Source organism: Protopterus annectens, chromosome 2.part1, assembly GCF_019279795.1.
Source record: "Protopterus annectens isolate FY-2018-M chromosome 2.part1, PAN1.0, whole genome shotgun sequence".
In the NCBI taxonomy this organism is placed as follows: Eukaryota; Metazoa; Chordata; order Ceratodontiformes; family Protopteridae; genus Protopterus; species Protopterus annectens.
The window spans coordinates 176,788,333-176,805,796 of NC_056729.1; the positions used below are offsets into that span (position 1 = coordinate 176,788,333).

General features: G+C 40.9%; 1 protein-coding gene across 1 annotated transcript in view; it reads left to right on the forward strand.

Annotated features, from left to right (window-relative positions):
- Positions 1–17,464, forward strand: part of ARAP2 (ArfGAP with RhoGAP domain, ankyrin repeat and PH domain 2) — a 2,678,178-nt gene that overhangs the window by 1,449,855 nt on the left and 1,210,859 nt on the right. The window contains exon 12 of the mRNA XM_044062089.1: positions 13,655–13,740. Coding sequence (XP_043918024.1) covers positions 13,655–13,740 — 86 coding nt within the window. The remainder of the gene's footprint in view (positions 1–13,654; positions 13,741–17,464) is intronic.

Below are 17,464 nucleotides of genomic sequence, written 5' to 3' on the forward strand. Positions count from 1 at the left end.
TAAAAGACGCAAAGATAAGGACCAACATACGAGGGCCGTGACTTCTACCGACACCACGCCAAAGCCAACTACAGGTGGTCCAGTTCTCAGCGAGGTGCCTACGCAGCCCCTGACTACCAATGACACTTCATTGGCAGTGTCTTCTGTGACCGAGATCGCAGGCTCTTCGGCCCACACCCCGACTACAGATACCGAAGCCACTCTTGGCGGTGAAACTCAGAGTTTAGACAGGCCTGCCACCTCTCAAGGTGTCTTCAGGCCTTCCTCTTCTTTTTCCATCAAGGCTTTCACTAAGTCTAAAGCAGCCATGCATACTAAAAGACAAGCTCCACAGGGCCCCTCTCAAGGCCCCATGCCTAAAAAGCAGATGCTCAAAATGGCTGAGGATTTGATTACTCTTATCAGGGGTTCTCAACCCCGGACAAAAGGCCCAGAGTGGAGGAAGAATCCCTTCCTCGGACCAGGCCTCCATTATTTCAGAACATTCTGAAGACCAGGAACATTCATACTGCCCTTTTGAAGATTCTGATGCAGAGGAGTCCATTCCTCTGTCTCCCCTGAGGATTACTCTTTTGGGGGAAACCTTACATACCTTGAGGGAACACTTCCACTGGGAAGGCCAAGAGTACTCAGACTCCAAGAAAAGGCTTAGGGATTTCCTCTTGCTCCCTCAGCACAGGCCTCTGGCTATACCTCCTGTCGTAGACATACTAGATGATGTGTATTCGGAGGCCTGCCTTAACCCAGATTCTTTACCTCAAGCTCCAGTCAAGCCTGACAGGTATTACCGGGTTCCAGATTCACACCAATTCCTATACAAAAGCCATGCGGCTGACCCAGAAACTATTTCACAGGGTCCCAAGTGAATTAAGGCCTCCACTGCTAAAAATCCATGACCTTCAGAGAGAGATTCCAGAGCTTTAGAAAGGTGGGGGAAAAAGGTATACACCTCGGCCACCTTAACCATGAAGGCATTAAATTGTCAGTTCCATATGTTAAAGTACCAACAGTTTCTGTTATCACAGTTGAAAAGCAAAATGTCACAACCTGAACAACCAGACTTGAAGGAGTTGCAGGATTTGTTACATAGTGCAGAACAAGTGGGTAAACATACCTTGCAATGTGGTTTTGATGCTTTAGAGGCCTCATGTAGAGCTGCTCTGCTGTTACAGGATCAGTCATACGTAGACAGGCTTGGCTCAAAGAGCAAACCTTACCAGATCATGTCAAAGCTAAATTACTAGATGCACCTCTGCAAAAAGATGTATTGTTTGGTGTTAAAGCTGAGGAGGTATTAAAGAAAATTGAGGAAAAGGCAAAATCAATGCAAACAGTGAAAGATTTCCTACAGGTACAACCTCCACGTTTCAGTAGAAATTGGCCCTTTCCAGCCACGGACAGACCCCAAAGAGGTAGATACAGGCGCCCGAGGGGTAGAGGGCAATCTCAAGGATTGTTTAGAGGCAGACAATGGCATGCACCTACACAAAGAGGTGGTGAGGATAGTTCACAGCCATTCAGAAAGCAGAACCAATGACTCTCCCCTTTGCATGCCAAGCAAGGCTCAAATGGCAGCACCTTTAGGCGGAAAACTGGCATTATTTTTGAAAAATTGGCATATTGTCACAAAAGACAAATGGATCCTGGACATTATAGACAGAGGCTACAGATTCCACTTTCACACCCTTCCAAAAATGAGAGGCATGCCAAACCTGCCACACAATCAAAGGGCAGAGGCACAAAAACAAATTTCAGATCTCATAGACATGAAAGCTATTCAAGAGGTACCTGCACAAGAACAGGGTCAAGGTTTTTATTCCAGACTATTCCTGGTACCAAGGAAGGGCAAAGATTGGAGACCTATTTTGGACCTATCCATCCTAAACACATTTTTACTTGTGCCAAAATTCAAGATGCTCACATTACAGCAGCTTCTTCCCATGCTGGGCAAGGAGTCTTGGCTGGTAACTTTGGACCCCAAGGAGGCATACCTGCATGTCCCAATCAGACAAGATTGCAGAAGATACCTCAGATTTCTTGCAGGTTCAACACATTATCAATTCTCTGCATTGCCCTTTGGCTTATCTACTGCGCCCAGAGTGTTCACAAAATGCCTGGCATCAGTAATTGCCTACTGCAGACTTCAAGGGATACAAATATACCCATATTTGGACGACTGCCTGATCCAAGCGGACAGTAAGCACATACTTCTGAAACATCTGGCGTTTGTAATAATGTTGTTGAATTCTCTGGGATACACAGTCAACAAAAAGAAATCAAGGCTAATACCCTCTCAAACAATAATTTTCCTGGGTGCCAGCTTGTATACAAACACCCAGATGGCCTACCTCATGCCAGAGAAACAAGGGCAACTAACTCACTACTTCAGAAAACTGGCAACTTTCACCAGGCTGACTGCAAGGAAATTCCTGCAGGCTCTGGGATTCATGGTATCTTGCATCCTACTAATCCCATGTGCAAAGCTGCATATGAGGAAACTTCAATGGTACCTAAAAAACCTATGGTCTCAACACAGCCACAGTTTGGAAACAGTAATACCACTGATTCCATGTCTTCAAAAGGAATTTCTGTGGTGGGCTCAAGCATGCCAAAGAAACACAGGTCTCCCATTCTGCAAGCCTCAAGCAAATCAAGACATCACAACAGACGCCTCAGACTACACCTGGGGGGCACACATGACAGATCGGTGCATTCAGGGCAAATGGTCCCAAAAAGAAAAGCACCTACACATCAATCAAAAGGAAATGCTAGCAGTAATAAATGCTATTATAGCTTTCAAAGACCTACTGCATCCAGGCCAGCTATTGATAAGGACAGACAACACCACAGTAATGTGGTACATAAACAAACAGGGAGGAACCCATTCATACCCCCTATGCAGGCTAGCCATGTCTCTTTGGAACATGGCTCTGGAATTACAAATCGAACTTCAAGCACAGTACCTGCCAGGCAAGGAAAACATGCTGGCAGACAACCTAAGCAGAAATATGACAGATCCACACGAATGGAAGTTGCATCCTCAAGTTTTTACAAAGATAATTTAAGCATGGGGAAGGCCAGACATAGATCTCTTTGCCTCCCACAGAAATCACCAATTGGCAAAATTCTGCTCAAGGACCTTTCATCCACAGGCCTGGAAAGTGGACGCACTTTCTTTCAGTTGGACAACAATGACATTTATGCCTTTCCACCTCTTCCTCTGCTGCCCAAAGTTCTATTAAAAACCAGAGCAGACAGACCAAAGATGATTCTCATTGCTCCAGACTGGCCAAGACAACACTGGTACCCACTCCTGAGGAGCCTGACGCATTCCCCACCATGGGTCCTGCCTCTAATGCCTCTTCTGCTGACTCAGCACAACTTCAAAACTCTTCACAGTCAGCTGAAAACACTCAATCTAGCCGCATGGAAGATTCTTTAAAATCACAACAGACCCTACTCTCCAAGGAGGTGCAGGATGTCATTTTGGAGGCCAGAAGACCTTCTACTAGAAAAGCCTACTCCGCAAAATGGAAACGGTTTTGTGCCTGGAATGAGAAAAAGGGCCAGAATCCTGGAATACTGAACTTACCTCAAATATTACAGTACCTAGCTGAGATGCTAAGCAGTGGACTTTCATTCTCCTCCATCAAAATTTATGCCTCAGCCATTTCTGCAGAATACAACACTGATCCTCCTTTATTCTCTCACCCTCTCTTAAGACAGTTCCTCAGAGGGGCTAAGAATATAAAACCCCCAAGGAAACAACCAATACCTGCTTGGGACCTCAATTTCATTCTAGAAAAACTGACCTTGCCTCCTTTTGAGCCAGCTGCTTCAACAGAACTGCAAGATTTGTCCTGGAAAACAGCCTTCCTGCTGGCTATCACCTCAGCTTGCAGGGTTTCGGAACTACAAGCCCTCATGGCTGTGCAACCTTTCATCATTTTCCATCAGGACAGAGTTTCCTTATGAACCAATCCTTCCTTTATGCCAAAGGTAGTAACCAGGGTAGCCTTGAATCAGGCTATCCACTTACCTACCTTCTACCCAAATCCTCAAAACAAAGGGGAGAGACTACTACATTCCTTGGACATTCACAGACAGCTACGTTATTATTTGGACAGAACAAAGCCTTTCAGAAAATCAGAGCAACTCTTTGTGTCCTATGCTACAGGAGCTCAAGGGAAGCCTATTTCCAAACAGACAGTCTCAAAATGGATAGCCCACTGCATACGCTTTTGTTACTCTTTTCATGGTAAAATTGTACCTGCAGGCATCAGATCTCACTCTACAAGGGCCACAGCTACCTCTGCAGCTTTCCTCAGGGGGGTTCCTACCAAAGATATTTTGGAAGCTGCCACTTGGAGTTCTGTACATACTTTCTCCAAACACTATCACCTACCATTATACTCCAAATCTAGAGCAGGCTTTGCCACTGCAGTCTTGCAGGGCATCCTGGCTCCTCCTAGTTCTACCTAGTGCCTACCACCCTTTTTTTTTTTTTTAGCTTTGGGATTCTACCCATCTGTTATGACTGCAGCTGTATGCACGATGAACATAGTGCAGTTTTGTACCTACCATAAATGTAGATGTTCGAGTGCTAATACAGCTGCAGTCCAGGTTTCCCTCCCTCCTTCCCCTCTTGGGACAGGCCTAATGGCTAACACCTCCTCATACAACCTGATTGGGGTATTCTTTTATGGTGTATTTGCTTGCAACTACTGTTTTTTGATTATTTTGCATTGCATTATTACATAAATTTATGTATTGCCTTCCTTCTGGGGGCACCTGACATCTGGGGCAAGAAAAACTGAAGAAAATGGCGTCGGCTGGTTCTTTTATACCCCTGTCGCACTGACGTCAGGGAAGAGGTGACGACATCCGACGCCAGGCCCAGAATTTGGAATTCGGCCGACCGAGGACCTGCCTGACGGCAGAGAACCCATCTGTTATGACTGCAGCTGTATTAACACTCGAACATCTACATTTATGGTAGGTACAAAACTGTACTTTTGCAGGCCACAATTAAATAGCAATTCCAGAGTTCCTGTTGTATCATGTTTCATGCTATTTAGAAGATATCCTGGAATATTGTGTGGGCCCGTTGATGCAGTGCTTTTGGCCTTGGACAAAGTATTGAGGACTTGTTCCCTAATGTCAGTAGGGGGAGTTATATTTGATGGATGGAGTCAACAACAGTCATTTCACAAAAACACGCACACAAGCACACACGCACATGTCTTCCATGGTGGGTGTTGAATCTCCTACCTACTTAGTTACACAATCCGCAGAGGACTGTGCTAGTTTCAAGCACCACAGGAAAAGTCTTTTTCTATTAATATATGTGTCACCTACATCTTAAGTAAGAATTTAATGAAGGTGTATAATAAGAACCACCTTGCCACTATTTTATGATAGCAACTATCCCTTTGACATAAAAGATCAAACAACATCATCTTCAACAGCACCTTCAGGGGTGCATGCTTTATTGACTTATGTCATTCTCTTGAGTACATCACTAACAAGTAGAAAGAGAATAAATATTCCCTAACAAATAGAGGGAGAATAAATATTCAGTTGAGGGGGAACAATCACTATTTCTTCAGGGAAAAGCTTCTAATATATTTTAAAATAACATTGTCTTTGGCAAGTTTTCCTCCCTGTTTATTCACATGTACAGTTTTAATAGATATATACAGTAATTTTAATACTTCCACATCCGTAATTCTAAATGCATGCAGGGTGTTTTGTAATCGTTTGTGCCATTCAGTTAACTGCTAAAGTGCATCTATGTGACTGTCCAATGTACTGCTGTCAGACAACAGTACAGAAAGGGTCCCAAACATATCTCATGGTGTTCAGAAATGTTTTGAGTGAAGACTGGTGCCAGTTCATGTGTTCTGCATGGATTTTTTTTTTAGTTAACAATAGTTGGAGGTTTGAAGTGAGAGGGCTGAGATAACTGACCATTCTACACATGTCCATCTTATGAAAGAAAGGAAAATACAGACCAGTTGAGTACTTCATTTCTAGAGGATGACCATATGAACTTTGAAAGCAGAATCGATGACCATGCAGTAATCCATCATTTGTAGTAGCAGAATACTGGACTTTCGAGCAAAATTATGTTAGGTTTGCTGTTATACTTCATAAACAGTGTAATTATTCATCTTGGTAACAATCTGATCACTAAATGCATCAATATATTTGGTCCTTCGGTGAGGCATGACAGATATTTGGAAACAGTAACAGCAAAGGTTTTCTGTCTTTTGCATTGCATCTGGCCTATATAAAGAAATACAATTTGACACATTTTTATATAACTGAAGATAATGCAGTAAATATATTTAATTATTCCAAAGAGCAGTAAATGAGCTGTACAGTCATGAAGGACCAATTTAGACAGTGCTATGACCCTAAGAAAAATCTGCCATTTATTCATCATACTGTTTTTTACCAGAAATCAGGGACTATACAGATCCATTTATACATATGTGACTGAGCTGAAATATAAAGATAAGTGTTAGTTTTGTGAACTTTGTGATGTGTTATACAAAGAATTGTATGTGGCAAGAAACAACCTCTTCATTTTCTAGGTCTGATGAAGTCAAAAATCAAAATAAAACCATCATGACTGTGATATGTTTGGAGTTTTTTTTCCTGTACTACCACAAACAGCTTATAGTTACTATAATAAGGACACAATTGATAGCCAACTGGACGTGTCTGAAATTAAGTGACACAGCAAAGAAAATAGTTATGTGATCAACTTACCAAAACAGCAGATGTTTGAGTAGGTTCAGTGTTGCAGTATAATTCCTGAAAAATGGGAACTAGTTACAGGTGGATGTCTTCCTGATTGATGAGACTCCCAGATCTCTGCAAATATATGTGTGACAGTCCCTATTCTGGGCCAGTAATCAAGGAGCCTCAATCCTCACCACTAACACCGGTGAGGGACGGCCACTAGGAACAAAAATTGATAAATAAAAATTGAGGGGTGTATGTGGCCTTACTGGCCAATGTTTGCCCGCCATAAATCCAGATGTTCCTGGCATAATAAGCTACTGGCTGTGCAGCCTGAGTTACCTAGGATAGCTCTGTTGAGCAAAAGCTGGATGTAAAACAAATCAACCTGCCAAATATTATCTACGAATTGCAACACTCAATGTAGGTTAACTAACTGGATGTAACTTGGATCTGGATGACATGGTGATAAGGAGGAGGATGGACATCCTGTGTATCCAGGAGACTAGACAGAAGACCAGTGTAGCAAAGGCACTTGGCTTGGGGTCCAGAGTGTACTACACAGGAGGGGAAACTAGAAATGGTGTGGGAGTTGTGGTGAGAGAGAGGCTTCAGAAGACAGTGAGGTACGTCATCAGGATTAATGACAGAGTCATGGCATTTAGAGTCCAGTGTAAGGATAGGATTATTCATAATCTCAGCCTATGCACCACAACAGGGTTGTGCTAGTGAGGAAAAGAGTGCATTCAGACAACAACTGCAGGATCTACTACACAAAACAGAACAACTTGAATTGGTATTGATAATGGGTGACTTGAATGCACATATCAGTACAGACAGAAAAGGATATGAGGACTCCCTGGGTCCACATGGATGGGGCAACAGGAATAAAGGAGAAGGAACCATTCTAGAATTCTGTCTGGCAGATGGCTTAATGGTGGCTAACCTGAGGGTTATCAAGAGAGACAATAACAAGATCACATACAAGAGTAACTACTATGCAACTCAGGTAGACTTCGTACTAGTATGGAAGAGTAACTTCAGTGGAATTGGGGATTGCAAAGTTATCCCCAGTGAAACAGTCAGCCCACAGCATAAACTGCTGGTTGCCCCCATCAGCTGCAACAAGTGGACAAAGATATCTCTAGGGTCAACAGAGACTAAGTTGAAGACCTGGAAGTTGACTGAAAAAAAAAAAACACGAGTTCAAATAAATACTCAGGGCTGTGGCAACTCAAGGAGAAGAGGAAATAGAGTTGAAGAAGAATGGCAGCACTTCAAAACAGCATGTGAGGACTGCAGAGCAGGTATGTGGCCAGCCGGGTATGGAAATAAGGGACATGAGGAAAGACCAAGAAGTTATCAAAAGAAAGAAGTGCAGGAAAATGTGAGAGAGAGAAAAGACAGACCAGGCTAAAAAGGAATACTGATTGTCTAATAATGAGGCTAAGAGAGGAGCTGTAATAGCAAAGAACAAGGCATCAGAAGTACTCCACCAGCTTCTGGAAAGTCACTCAGCAGCACAAATAAACTTTTTCAGCTAGCAAGGCAAAGACAAAAGGCTAAAGATAGTCAGATACCCCATTCTTAAGGGATGCCAGTAATAACCTGCTGACCACATCAGAGAATATCAAAAGCAGATGGAAGGAGTACTTTCAGCAGCTTCTGAATGAAGAAAACTCCATCAGCAGCAGTATTACCTTGACACAGCCTACAGTGAAAGCAGAGGAGGAGTTTACCCTAGAGGCGTAAGAGCAGCACTATGAAAAGTGAAGTCAGGTAAAGTAGCAGGCTCAGATTAGGTCACAGAAGATAAGATCAAGATGTTAAGTGAGACAGGGGAGAAAACACTCCTGAGGGTTCTCATGGCAGTATAGAGAGAAAGGCATATCCTAAATGACTGGACAGTAAGCATACTAGTGCCAGTGTACAAAACAATGAAGATATCCACAACTGTGGGCAGCACAAATATACTGAGCTGCTGTCACATTGCATGAATGTTCTGGAGATGGTGAGTGATAAACAAATACTCTGAGTAGTTGAAAGTAAGACATGAGGTGAGCATTTCAGATCAGGATGCAGCACAAATGACCCAATGTTTGCATTGAGACCGATAGTTGAGAAGAAGCTGAAGATGAGGAAAGAGTCCAACTTAGTATTCCTAGACTTGGAGAAAGCATATCACAGGGTCCCAGAAAAACTAATTTAGGGAGTCCTGCAGTGGTTCATAGTCCCAGAAACATTGGTAGAATTAGTGCTGGCTATGTACAAGGACCCAGTGACTCAATTATGAACATGATTCGGTCTCACAGAGGGGTTTCCAGTAGGAGTGAGTGTGCATCAGGGTTCAGCTCTGAGCCCATTGGTGTTCGTACTGGCAATGGACTACATCAGCAAATAGGTTGAAGGGGACAGATTAACAAAGTTGCTGTATGCAGATGATGTGGCATTACAGGCAGACTCTGTGGAAGTACAGTAGTAAATGGGGGAAATCAGATGAAGCTGAAAACTGAGATAGAAGGGAAAATAGGGGAACAGCTTAACAGCTTCAAGTATCTGGAAAAGGTGGTGGAGAAGAAGAGAAGTCTGAGTGAGGAGGTCAAAGTTAAATTAGAGGGGCTGCAGTCATATTTTACAGTGTGTCAGGTGTAGTGTATGACAAGTAGCTAGCCCTCATCAGTCATCTAGATTTCTGAAGAAATAGGAGTTCTGCAAGGATCTGCATCTTGGGACAACTGACGAAACCTGGCAAACTGATGTCAAGTTAAACCTTCTGCAATTGCATTGTCCTTACTTGGAATGTGGCAACTAGAAAAAGTTAAGTTAATCTGCAAACTTAACAGGACTAGAAGTATTATAACTGAGTGAACCTACTTGTACTTGGAAGATCTTTAGGTCAGAACCTTCACCACTGTAAGGTTGTTTGAGTAAAATATCACCCTTTTGTTGCAAAAATGCTCCTTCTAAATGAGTGTAGCTACCTAAATTGCTAAACTACCAAAAAGGTGATGTCCCTCTTTCTCTTACTCTTCATGTACCAAGAGGAGGGCCATTAGGCCAAAAACCATCTCCCTCAGAAATAACCACATATCTCAAGCCCTGCAGCTCTATTCGTGAAAAACAGTAGTTCCTCAAAGGAGTCACAAGGGCTCTGCCAAATGGTTACCCCCATTGTAGTGAAGCAGGAAGGCCTTCCATAGCCAGAGGTCATCCCTGGTCTGATGGGTAATGCATACCCACTAGTGTTACATGTTGGATAGGATTTTAGGAAAGCCTGCCTGGGGAAATGGCCCTGCTGGCAAAGTTAAGGAGGCTATGCAATTGCATTATTTTGCTGACCCTCACTTTGGGATGTTTAAGAATCTTGTCAATGGTAGAGCCAAGACATTCCAGCTTTTCAGACTAGAGTTTAAAGTCAGATGCTGGGACATCAGTCAGGAGATCCAAAAAAGATAATATCTTGGCTCGGCCTATCTTACTTGTCAACCTGCAGAGGTACCTACATCTGATAGCAAAGATCTATGAAGATTTACAAACCTTCCCAGGCTCCATTATTCCCTTCACCCACAATCAGGCAGTCATCTAAGTAGTATATGACAGTTTGTGAGGGTACATGTTGCTGCCTGCACCAATTTAGGATAGAACTAACAATTTCAAAAGTGAATCTCTCTAAGGAGCATCCTATAGGAATGGCCCGTCGAAGATGAATTTGAATAATAGAAAAACTCATCATGGGCCAATCTTCTTCACTAGTGGGAATAAGATAGAAAGCAGGCTGAATGTCAAACATGCACAACCTCTGACCTGAAAATTTCTTGATGACCTCAGTGGCTTGGTCCAAAGCTACACAATGGACTTTGGATTGTTGTTTGACTATAAAGTCACTATCAGGTGAATGAGTGGGGAGGTGGTGAATTCACTGAAAATCCTCCACTTCTTTGGAATCAGGCTGATGGGTAAAAAGAGGACCAATGGGATTTGAAAATCGGCCAACAACTCTTCCTGTGATGACGTTTTCTTAATTCATTATAAAACTTCAGTTTCCCTTCCTTTCACAGAAGATAGTTTTTTAACTGCCCAGAAATCCAAGAAAACTGATGATCCTATGGTAAAACCTGAAGAGAAAGCTTTGATGAGGAATTTGGCCATCTCCTTATTAGGGTAGTTAGTAAGTTCAAAAAGACATTTTTTTTACCGTTTTTTTGGGACTGCAATGCTCTGAGATCATAACAGTCTCCAAGAAAGATTATGTCTTTGACCATGAAAACTTGACTTTCCTCTTGAATTAAGTAGTGTACAAAGGCAGAATGCCCAAAAGGAACATTAATGACCTCAACAGCAGATCCTAGAATGCAAATAGAAAAGGTTATAAGAGCCAATTAGCCAAAATGAACTAACAAACAGAACTCCAAGTACCAGAACATGACTTCTGCGACTTAGCAGCTGAACCATGCCCATCCTTAGGCTATATTTAACCATTTTGAAATCAAAACAATGCAGCAGCTATATGAAAGAAGCGTATTGGAATTTGTACTTGAACAGGGTGACTGTGCCACAGGGACTGCCTCAAGCTCTTAGCATGTCAATTGTATTAAGGGATCGGATTGCACGAGTACCACAGTATGAAAGCTTATGCTTTAATGAATGACAAACTAGCAGAAACGCCTTTGTTACTCCTAAAATGAGGTAACATATTTCAGCATCCAGTTGGAGAAAGAACTGAACTGCCAACCTACCAGACCCAAGCCCTACCGTTTACCATCAGGGCAATGCAGATAAACAGTACACCTGTGCTAAAAAACAGAGCAAGTACTCTTTAAGTAACATTCTGTTCACAATTACCATAGCTTTAAAGACATTTATGTCAGTTGTTGGCAGAGTAGCCATGGTGGTGCAGCGGTAGAATTGTTGCCTCACAGCAAGAGGTTCTCCCTTTCGATTCTCGGCTGGAGTGCCTTCTGTGTGGAGTCTGCATGTCCTCCCCGCGGTTGAGTGGCGTTCAAAAGCCATGCGTGAATGGGTGTGCCTTCGTTGAAGGTTGGGCGTTGAGCTGGCACCTCGGCACCATAAAAAAAAAAAAAATCTACTGCCAATCATTAGCGGACCGGAGTTCCGCTGTGGCAACCCCTAACTGGGAAAAGCCAAAAGAAGAAGAAGAAGAACAATAACAACAGTTGCCGGCAGGTGGCTCTTTGGGACACAACAAGTGAATCACTCTCTAGTTGAAGTTCTGATGAGCTGCAACCAGAGTCATGATATTGCTTGTGGGAACTCATTCACTCTAATGGAGCTCAGGAAGTTACACTGCAAACTTCCTGAGCTCCATTAGAGTGAATGAGTTCAGGAAGTTACACTGCAAACTTCCTGAACTCATTCACTCTAATGGAGCTCAGGAAGTTTGCAGTGTAACTTCCAATGGGCGGATCCTATGCCCTTTGACAGAATCAAATTATGTCATCACATTTCAAACAAATGTTCATATCTCTTGAACCACAGGGATTATGAAAGAAGTATAAATGGCAAACTCTTCAGCACAAACTATTTTATAGTGATAGTATTCTTTAGGTTCTAAGTCTTAAACTGAATTTTGTAAGTCACAGTAAACACAGTTACTATTACATTTGTAATGTTTTGTAAACAACTTATAATAGCTCAGCAACCGCTCAAGTTACACATTCTGTCAGCAGCATTTTATTCATCTAGCTGAGAGCTTTCATATGAGGCTAAGCAGTTCTGTCTGCATTACTTGGTTGTTGAGATAAAATATGAAAATTATATCTCTATAAATTAATATAAAAACAACAGTTATATATTTCCCTGCACTTGACAGAGGTCAAATATTAATGCAGTTGAGTTTGCCATTATGTAAGCTTTATAATGAAATATTTTAAAACCTTGTGCATAGCATGGTTTGGAATTATTGATGCAAATACAAACAAGCAATATTTGACACCTAGAGGTGTTAGTAGGAGTTAACTGCAGATGCACCTGGAAGCATCACTCGGATGTAATGAGTTAAACCCCTTCAAAATTCCACCTCCCACCTGACTCTCTCATGGACAAACTCATCTGCAGGCAAACTGTTTTGCTCCAATGTAGTTTTCAGCAGGGGTGATTCCTTTGTGGAATCTGCATGCCCCCATGTGGATGAGTTGTGAGACTATTGCTTCATTGTTTCCAGCAGTGTTTTCCTTGATTTTTTCAGTGAATTTTTTTATTGAAAGAGTTTTTTTCTTCACTGTCCTTTTGTATTATTTGTTCCTTTTGTTCATACCTGTTATTGTCCTCCATAAATAGTTCCTGATTGAATGCACTTGTTTTCTGTCTTGTCAAAGAGAATTGAGAAAAGCTGAGGCTGGAGTTAGTTATGGCAAATGCTTAAGTAAGTTATGCATAAGTCATACCTCTTAACCTTTAATCACAAGAAATCTGAACAAAGTCAAACACAATAGGAGTACAAAGACCTAAAATTAGGAACAAGTGTTAATATTGCCCTTATAAAGTTAGGAGAGTACTAGATAACACATTTTGCATTAGTATGCATTTTCAGAAGGATGTGAGGTCTGAAACTCAGATGTATGCCATTTTTAGTGACTTTAATACTCGGTGATTTGCCAGAAAACCATAACTTTTATGAGGAAGAGATGTGCTACAAAAATCTGGACAGTTGAAAGGTATGGCATATAACCATATCAGTGGTGACAACATTTCTTATCTTTATTTCTTCAGTTATTTGTTTCTAAGCATTAATATGTTGTAAATTCTAAATGCCACTAATTTACATTCATATGCATTGCATGATGCATATATTCTCACATTTTTATTGTGATGTAACTATTTTTCATTTGTAATTAATAGCATATGCATATTAATGTATAATGATGCATTTCTTCCTTCTTTCCAGGTCCACATCGATCATTAGGTCCAAGAATTTCAAAGGTTCGAAGCCTTAAACTGGATACTCATATATGGAGCAATGAACTTGTAGAGGTAAGAGATCAACAGAAGTTAAGATCCGCTTGTACCTTGAAGGTGTATCACATAAGGTCAGCTAGAAAGTGCCTGTGTCCTATACACACATGACCTGGATCCCAGAAAGGTTAACTGGGAGTGTCATGTAATAAAAAGCTGAGAAAGAGTTTCTTAGGTTTTGGTCATAGCCTGAGTCATGGGCAGATGTTAGCATTTGTATTTTTTATAATGAATTATGTCTTTTATCAGTAATAATTATTCAGCTTTATCATTGCATTAAATTTTCAAATCCTAGGGGTACTTTGTTTTATTTATTCATATTAGGTTCCTGTGAGGTGATATGCAGATCTTGCCAAGACAAGATTAATTGTTGGTAATGAGGAAAGATGCAGATAGATACAGTTCTATCCGACCTGGGATGGAGCATGGTGGAAGTATCAGCTAAGGAATTTTTAATTTCTCTGTTTGCATTGGTTAATTCTACATTTCTGCCCATCATCATGGGACTGATGATAATCATCAGTGCTTACTAGCATATTTTCAGTCTAGATTGCTACCCCTAAAACTGCTACTGTATGCAAAGATCCTCAGATACGTGCTTGAATAGTGACCATGTAAGAGCAGCAACATATTATTAAGACTTTGAGTGGCATTATTAAAGATAAGGAGGAGTACAAAACAGTACTACCTGGGTTATCCATTACATACTGAACTGCTGGGGAAGGATTGTCTTTGGGCAGAGCTGTGCAGCATCAAGAGAAACTCTACCCATTCTTTACCTGGCTTCTATAAGACAACACTCTAATCTTTCTAAGTGGCTTGCAATAGTATTTGTTGCCCAGTCCCTGAAGCTCCAATGATAGAGCACTGTATTCAGCCTATCACAGACTAAGGGGGTTGACATGGAACTAAGGAGACTTCAAATCTTGCCTACAAAAACTGTTTCATAACTATTCTGCCATATCTTTCACAGAGCACATAGAGGAAAGGCGAGAGAGAGAGGCAGATAATGAGACTCAGATGAAGTAGAGAAGCTGTATGGTTTCTGTCTTCACTGTCAGTTCAGTTAATAATCTCCTTCACTAAAATGTGTGGAGTACTTTCATTGGGTAACCAGGACAGTAGATCAGAAAGAGGACACTGACTTTGACTTAAGTGGATGTTTAGCAGTCATCTGTCATATGCCCAAGTCAGACTCTTTCAGAGTCTGTCTTTAGCTGTGCTCATCTGTATGTGTTAGCTGGATACCTCGGATGACTGAATCTTCGGGTAAGACTCTGGAGAGAAGACTGCATGACTGGAGAATGAGTGAATGACACCACCAGTTTCTGTCCAAGTATGTGTTTGTTAGGGAAAGGAGGAAGAACCTGCTTTGTCTTTGTTCTCTTTCTCCAGCTATTCAAGAGACCATTGTTTACAGCTAGAAAAAAAAAATCTTTTTGAGTTGTATGACTTTTTTCATGCACTGTGGTTTTTAGTGCCTCTGTTATGTGTGTGTGTGTGTGTGTGTGTGTGTGTGTGTGTGTATCTATATATATATATATATATATATATATATATATATATATATATATATATATAAGAAAATGTGCAAGGTTAATGCATAACTATACATGAAAAAAATTACTAAATGCAAGTATTACACAATTGTATAAATAATTGTATTAACAACAATAGCAGTAGAAATAAAAGTAATCATGACTAATTAGTATTGTTTCCTTTATCAAATACAGATCCCCCTATAGAGTACAGATGCCCAGTGTGTGCTTATGCATTTAGTACCAGAATAAGTAGCAGAAAGAAAGCCACAGTTCTTATTCCTTTGGTCACATAGCAGTCTTGTATCACACTACCATTTTACTGCTTTATAGTCTTCTCCGCTAGCCAGACTGTAATAATTACAAAATAAGATCAAACCAAGAAAATATATGCAGTGGCTGCTCTGTTGGCATAGAGAGATAAAGCCCTGACTTTGGCCCAACTGACCCAGATTTCGTTAGCGGCTCAGGTGACTGATGGAGTGGCAAGGAAGGAATAGGCATGACTTTCCTGGGGAGGAGGGAACTTGTTGATATGCTTGCTAAGGAAAAGGGGTCAAAAGAAGGGAGTTGCCTTCGGATGCAATCATTGATCAATGGGAACAATGAAAGGGAACTGGGTAGGTCATAAAAACAAAAATAAAAAAACTCCAGATGGATGAACAGATGAGCTGTGCCACTGAGATGCCCTTAGGCTCCATGAATATCCCCAGCAATATCAGATTTAGTTGGGGGGTGGTTGAAGAATTGCTGATAGACCCAGTGTGGACATGGTGCACTGGGTTCTGGGATGGTAAAGGTGAGGTCTGAAGTGACTATAAAAATAGTAATGATAATAATAATAATAATATTATTAATAATAATAATATATGCAATGTCAGTGATTTTTCAGATAGCTTACTTGCCTTTGTATTGGAAGATCAGAAGGCTGTGAGTTCTATTCCCACCCCAGGTGATTGTGATTCCCTGTTAGTGTGTGATTTGAACCTGAGATGTGTTTTTATTTTTTCTTTGTTATCCAAACACCTCAGTGTATTGCACTTAAGTCCATTAACTGGATGGTTTGCCTAATCTGCCTGTACTCAAATTAAAACTGTCCACAACATCCTCTGCAGCCCAGACAGATGTTCTAACACCAGCCAGTAATTAAACTGGAGGTTGCCCACAGAAAAATGTTCACTGACCCAACACTTAGTGCTTACTCAGAAATCTCTATACTCTGTGTAAGTTGTTAACTCTCTCTCAATAAACATCAGAAGTATCTCATTGCATCTACTTTTTAAAACCATCCTTAAAACATACCTGTCAAAAATAATCCTGCAGTTGTACAGCCCCCATTACTAAGCCTCATTCTTATTCTAATCATGCCCATCAATATTTTAAAGTCCCACTGAAGTTAAACCAGTCAACAAAACAATCCTGCCCTTGTACCACTGCTACCAAGTCCCACACTTATGCAACCAAATTAAATAACAGAAAGTCCTCACATTTTTGTCTCCTGTTTATATGTCTCTAAAAGGCAACTGTATGGAGAAAATATGCACATCTCATCTGCTGTTTGTGTACAGAAATGTTAATGTGATTTTATATAAGTGAAAGTAATGCTGAACTTTCTTCAGATATGTGTAGCTTTAGCATACTGAATAGCGTACTTGAGCTGTTAAACATTATATAGCTTAGTGTTATAATTTTATTTTTAGCTCAAAAATAGTCCCCTGAGAAAAAGTATGTTAATGGAGATTTTCTCAATGGGCCTCTGCTGAAAGAGGCTTTGTCCAGTCAGACTTTCCTGGTAATAAAAAGCAAATAGGTAAACAAATTATAGAACAACACACAAGCAGCTAACCCTTATCAAATGACAGAAAAATCCAACAACCAGGAAACACGTAACTATGAATATATATATATATATATATATATATATATATATATATATATATATATATATATATATTAACAATGGCACAGAAATATACCTGGAATCACAAAATGTTAGTCAAACTCTAAAAATCAACATTTAATCCTGATGAGAATGTTATTGTTGTCTTTCAGCTTTTCCCGGTTAGGGGTTGCCACAGCGGAACTCCAGTCCACTAATGATTGGCAGTTGTTTTTCACAAACGCCGAGGTGCCAGCTCGACGTTCAACCTTCAACGAAGGCACGCTCATTTACGCATGTCTTTTGAACACCCACCCAACCATGG